Source organism: Aureococcus anophagefferens (genome assembly GCF_000186865.1).
Source record: "Aureococcus anophagefferens unplaced genomic scaffold AURANscaffold_1, whole genome shotgun sequence".
Classification (NCBI taxonomy): Eukaryota; class Pelagophyceae; order Pelagomonadales; family Pelagomonadaceae; genus Aureococcus; species Aureococcus anophagefferens.
The window spans coordinates 2,138,668-2,144,502 of record NW_008705561.1 but is presented as its reverse complement, the minus strand read 5'-3'; the positions used below and the strand labels follow the sequence as shown (position 1 = coordinate 2,144,502).

The window sequence follows — 5,835 nt, the reverse complement described above, 5'->3', positions numbered from 1 at the left end:
ACGACACGCTCATCAACGGCCTCAACTTCTTGGCGCTCGACATCGCCAACTCCGTGCCCCTGTCGTGCGGCGTCTTCGAGTGGACGTTCCGCGAGGAGCTGCTGTCGACGGTGCTGGGGCCCATCGTGCTCGTGCTCCTGGTCGTCTTCGCGGCCTACGTCCACGGCGGCGCCAAGGCCCGCGCGCGCGACGACGGCGCCGACGCGGGCGGCCGGCGGCGGAGCTCCGTCGCGGCGGCGCGGCAGGCGCTCCGCGACCACGGGCCCCAGTTCCGGCGGAATTTGGTGGCGGTGACGATTCTGGTCACGTACCTCGTGCTGCCGTCGGTGACGACGACGATCTTCCGGACCTACGATTGCGAGACCGTCGACGACCCGGACGGCGAGGGCAAGAAGCGCTATCTGAGGGTCCGCCACGACACGCGGTGCGAGGGCCGGGCCTACCGCCTCACGGCCATCTTCGCCGGCCTGGCGTGCGTCATCTGGCCCGTGGGCGTGCCCCTGCTCTACATCTGCGAGCTCGCGTACCACCGCGACGAGCTCGACCCGAAGCTCGCGGACGGCACGCGGCCGCGGCGCCGGGATCCCGAGGACGCGGAGGCGCGCGTCGCCGCGGCGGTGCGGCGCCGCGAGGAGACGCTGGGCGTGGCCCACCTGCAGCTGCTCTTCGGGCCCTACGAGCCCCAGTTCTACTACTGGGAGATCTTCGAGCTGTTGAGGCGCGTCGCCGCGACGTCGCTCTTGGTCGCGTTCCGCGACGAGGGCATCAAGCTCTTCTACTCCATCTTCCTCGCGCTGTTCGTCGTCAAGGCCTACGCGCACTGGGAGCCCTTCGTCGAGGACTCGGACGACGTGCTCGCGGAGGTCATCAACTGGGTGTCGGTCTTCGTGTTCCTGGGCACGCTCGCGGCGTCGTTCGCCGTCTTCGAGCACGGCCTCGGCGCGTTCCTCGTGTCCATCAACGTGCTCTGCCTCGTCATCGTCGTCGCGCTCGTCTACGAGGACATCAACCGCGAGCGCGCGGCGCTCAAGTTCGCGATGAACGAGGGCCTCGAGATGGTCCACAAGCTCAAGAGCGAGTCGTCGCTGCTCGTCGGGTCGCCGAGGGCGCGCGACGGCGGCGACGACGCGGTGGACGCGGTGGCCGAGCGACCGCGGCCGCGGAACGTCGTCGTCGAGCTCTGCGACGACGCCCCGGAGGACGGCGAGCCGCCGGAGCGCGCGGCGCTCGAGGCCGCGGTCGCGCTCCGAGCCATGCCCGCGCGCGCGGCGCCTTCCTCGGAAGTTGCCAACTGCGCGTGCTAACGCCAGGCTCGCTATCGGTCCCGCCAAGAGTAGTACCGTACGCGGCCCTACTAGCGCCGGTAGCGCCAGCGCTTGAAGTTGAAGTGGAGCTGGAGGATGCCGCGCTCGAAGACGCAGCGGAAGCCGCGCTTGGGCTGGGACTCCCACTCCTGGTTGACGATCTTGAAGGCGAGGTCCTCGTAGGGCGCGCCCGCCTTGAAGCGGATGACGACGAACTCGTCGCCCTCGGCGCAGGGCTCGAGCTTGAAGATGGGCACCTTGGACGCGTCGACGAGGTCCGGGTAGAAGATGTTGAACTTGTAGCCCTGGACGGCCTTCGGCGGCGGCTCCTCGGAGCTGTAGTGCGCGCGGTTGTAGAGGTTCCACTCGTAGCCCGTTTTGATGCGGTTCAGGTAGCGCGGCTTCCGCGGCTCGTAGCGGTCCGCCCAGTCGGGCCGGGGCATGGCCGCGGCGACCTCCGACGACGCGGCCATGACGTCCTCGTCCTCGGCGCCGCCGCGCGCCTCCTCCTTGTCGAGGAGCCGCGCGCCCGCGGCGTCGTCGGGCGCGCGCGCGGCCGCGCCGTCGTCGTCGCGGCGCCGCTTGCGGCCCGCGTCGCGCGCCGCCGCGGCCTCCGGGTCCGCCGCGGCGCGCGCCTTGCGAAATTCCAAGACCTTGAGCTGGCGCCGCAGCAGGTCGGCGTGGAAGTCGTCGAGCACGCGCGTCGCGCGCTCGCGCGCGCACGCGGCCGCGACGCCGCGCCAGTAGGCGTCGTCGTCGCCCGCGTCCCGCGCCGCGGCCGCGCGCGCCTCGGCGTCGTCGCCCATGTCGCCGAGCGCCGCCTTGTCCTTGCCCCGCAGGAGCGCCGCGACGTCGCCGGCGACGGCCGCGAGCGCTCTCCCCCGGTCGCCGCCGGCCCGCGCGTCGACGAGCACGAGGAGCGCGTCCCAGAAGGGCCGCCACTCGCCGAGCTCGCCCTCGCGCTCCGCGTACTCGCGCGCGTCCGCGCCGAGCTCCGCCAGCCCCCGCGCGTCGAGCCCGTCCAACGTCGCGTACGCGGGCCTGAGCTCGCACTCGAGGCCGGACAGGTCCGCGTGGTCCCGACTCCCGTAGGTCACGCCGCCGGGCCGCGCCCGCGCCGCCGTCTCGCCGCGCATCTCGTTCTCGCCCTGCTCGATCATGAGCAAATTCTTCGCGACGACGTCGACGGGCCGCGACCGGCCGCCGACTAAGCGTAGCAAACTCCGGATCCGCGTCTGCTCGAGGTGGAAGGCCTCCTCCTTGGCCTGCCAGTCGCCGAACTGCTCCGCGTCCCGCAGGCGCTGCTCCTCGTCCCGCAGCCGCTCCATCTCCGCGAGCTCGTGTTCGCGCTCCGCGCGCCGCTTCCGCACCTTCTCGATCTCCTCGACAAAGTGCGCGTCGCGCGCGGCGTCCTCCGCGCGGTCCCGCCGCTTCTCCTTCTTCGCGAGGTCCTCCTTCTTCTTCCACGTGAACTTGGCGCCGAGGTTGCTGTCCCCGAAGGGGTTGTCGTCGTTGGAGTACCCCACGACCTCGTGCAGCTTCTCCTTCTTGTGCTTCTTCTTCTTCTCCTTCTTCTTGTCCTTTTTTCTCTCGCGGTGGTCGCGGTCCGACATGGGCTCGCCGAGGGGCGGCTTCGGTGTGTGTTTAGTCCGGCGGGGGGGGCGCGCGCCAGGTCGCCGGCGCCGGGCGTCAAAATGTCGCTGAAGCCGGCTCCTTGCGTGCCAGTGGCAGAAAGCTATCTCCGCTCGCGCCGCACTCGCACCTCGCTGCACATAACAATGCTCGCAGGCCGCGTAGCCGTCGTCACGGGCGCGGGCCGCGGCATCGGCGCTGCCATCGCCAAGGTCTTCGCGGGCCAGGGCGCGGCCGTCGTCGTCAACGACCTCGACGCGTCGGTGGCGCAGACGGTCGTCGACGACATCGCGAACGCCGGCGGCAGCGCCCGGGCCTTCGGCGGCTCCGTCGCCGAGGACGGCTTCGCCGAGGCGCTCCTCGGCGACGCCGCGGGCGCGCACGGGCGGGTCGACATCCTCGTGAACAACGCGGGCTTCCTCTGGGACGGCATGGTGCACACCATGTCCGACGACCAGTGGGACGCGATCCTCGACGTGCACGCCAAGGCGCCCTTCCGCCTGATCCGCGCCGCGGCGCCCTACCTGCGCGACGCGGGCAAGGCGGAGGTCCTCGCCGGCGACTCGCCGCGGGACCGGTCGATCGTGAACGTGTCGTCGACGTCCGGGCTCCACGGCAATGTGGGCCAGGCGAACTACGCCTTCGCCAAGGCGGGCGTCGCGGGCCTGACGAAGACCGTGGCCAAGGAGTGGGGCGGCTTCGGCGTGCGCTGCAACGCCGTCGCGTTCGGCATGATCGACACGCGGATGACGCAGGCCGCGTCCGAGACCGTCGCCGTCGACGGCGTCGACGTGGCCCAGGGCCTGCCGGACCACGTCGCCGCGGCCTGGCGCGACCCGAAGCTCCTCAAGGCGACCGTGCCCCTGGGGCGCGTGGGCACGCCGGACGAGGCCGCGGGCGCCGTCGCGCTCCTCTGCTCGCCGCTCGCGACGTACGTCACGGGCCACACGCTCGAGTGCACGGGCGGCATGGGGATTTAGGGTTCACACGGGGTCTTCGGGGGGGCGGGGGCCGTCGCATCACATGAAGCCGATGGATTCCAGCTTCTTCTGGGTGATGACGTGGTAGCACATGTCCATGACCGCGCGGACCTGCGGCCGCGCGCGGCTCCCCGCGCGCGAACCCCCGGAAGACGCGGCGGAGACGCGCGTTGGACGTGTCCGTCGCGCACGTGACGTGGCAGAAGATCGTCCGCTCCGGGTCCTTGTTCTTCCGCAGGAACTTGTCCGTGAAGTAGCGGACGCCGTCGGCGTAGTCGTTCGCTTTGCCGGCGTAGTCCGGGAAGCCGTTGGCCTCGCTGCGCGGGGGCCGCGCGTCGGAGGCGCGCGCGGCGTTGCCATACTCGCCCGATGGGGACCTCCGCGACCTTGGCCGCGAAGAGGTCGCGCTTGTTGAGGAAGAGCAGCGTCGACACCTGGGCAGCACAAGGGTGATTCAACGTCGCTTCAACGTGAGTGTTCCGCGCGCGCGCGTTCCGGAAAAAGCATCCACGCTTCGAGAGCGTTCCGAGAGATGATCGCTCGTCCAAAAATCAGCCGAAACGAGTGGAAAACGGCCGAGGTATGAGGCTTTGAAGTTGGGAATTTCGCTCTCTTGTCCTGCCCCGGTCGACACGTTCGAGAAGTGGCGGTTGTCGCAGACCTCCTCGAAGAGGTCGAGCGCGTCCTTCATGCGGTTCGTCGTCTCGTCTTCGAACCTGCGCGGCGCCGCGCGTCGGGCGCTCGACGAGGGGGGCGCGACTCGTCCGAAGCAACTTCCGCGCGGGCCCGGACATCTTCGCGTCGTAGTCGCTGAGCGACGCGACGAAGAGCACGCTCGTCACCTAGAAGCGGGGGCGCGTCCCCGACGCCCGCGTCGAGGGACGCCGGCGCACGCACGTTCTCGAAGCAGTTGACCCACTTGCGGCGCTCGTTGCGCTGGCCGCCGACGTCGTACATCTCGTAGTCCTTGCCCTTGATCGTGTACTTGGACGTGACGATGCCGTGCCTGCGGGCGGTGTCTTTCAGAGGCGCCGCGGGGCGGGCCGGCGCGGCGGCCGCGCGTGCGGACCTGCGCGGGCGCGCGCGGTCGAGCGCGCGGTCGGCGGCCGCCCCGGCGCGGCCGGCGCGCGCGCGCGTGCATGATGTCCTGGACCGTCGCGACGTAGTCGCCCCGCTTGAGCTCGGCGATCTTCTCGAAGAAGTAGACGACGGACTCGACGATCTGGACGTGGCCCCGCAGCTTCCACCTGCCGCGGCGCGGCGTCCCGGGGGGACCGGCCGGGGGGCGCGGCGCGCGCGCATGGCCTGGATCGCCTCCTCGCGCCAGAGGCGCTCGACGCAGCTGCGCGGGTAAGCGCGCGTCGCGGGGCGCGGCCGCGGCCGGACGGCGGCGGACGCGCTCGCCGAGCTCGCCGCCGAGCGTCGCGTCCTCGTCGGCCTCCAGGACCGTCGCGAGGGCCGCCTTGTCCACGACCTCGATGTCGATGTCGAAGTTCGGCAGGTTCGCCGCGAGCGTCTGCATGGCGACGAGCGTGTTCTCGTAGATGACGTCGCGCCTGCGCGCGCGCGCCGCGTCGCGCCGCGGCCGACCGCGCGGCGCCGCGGCGCCGCCGCCGCGCATGTAGTGCTGCTCCTCGCGCGTGAAGGGCGTGCCGTGCCTGCGGTCGGCCGGCCTCGGCGCGCGGGCGCCGGCGGGGCGCGCGCGGCCCCGCCCCCCCCGCCGCGCGCGCGCGCCGCGGCCCCGGCGGCCGCGGCCGCGCCGGAGCCGCGCATGAGCTTCATCTGCTTGAAGAGCGTGCTCTTGCCGGACTCGCCGGCGCCGAGGATGAGGAGCTTGACGAGCGCCTCGTCGGCCACGCTCGCCTTCTTGAGCTCCTCCTCCATCTGCCGGGGGGGGGGGGGCCCCTCCGGGCCGCGCG

At 71.9% G+C, this 5,835-nt stretch overlaps 2 protein-coding genes across 2 annotated transcripts; both read right to left on the bottom strand.

The window, feature by feature from the left end:
* Positions 1 to 1,354: 1,354 nt before the first annotated feature.
* AURANDRAFT_18873 (hypothetical protein) lies at positions 1,355 to 1,747 on the bottom strand (the record flags this gene model as incomplete). Its single annotated transcript, XM_009034136.1, has 1 exon — positions 1,355 to 1,747. The coding sequence occupies one exon, from the start codon at positions 1,745 to 1,747 to the stop codon at positions 1,355 to 1,357; it is 393 nt and encodes a 130-aa protein (XP_009032384.1).
* Positions 1,748 to 3,061: 1,314 nt separating this feature from the next.
* AURANDRAFT_52067 (hypothetical protein) lies at positions 3,062 to 5,438 on the bottom strand (the record flags this gene model as incomplete). The annotated part of the gene is made up of 6 exons (XM_009034135.1): positions 3,062 to 4,229; positions 4,279 to 4,350; positions 4,551 to 4,632; positions 4,709 to 4,758; positions 4,814 to 4,900; positions 4,986 to 5,438. 6 exons carry the CDS (start codon positions 5,436 to 5,438, stop codon positions 3,873 to 3,875), a joined length of 1,101 nt encoding a protein of 366 aa, XP_009032383.1.
* Positions 5,439 to 5,835: the final 397 nt, after the last annotated feature.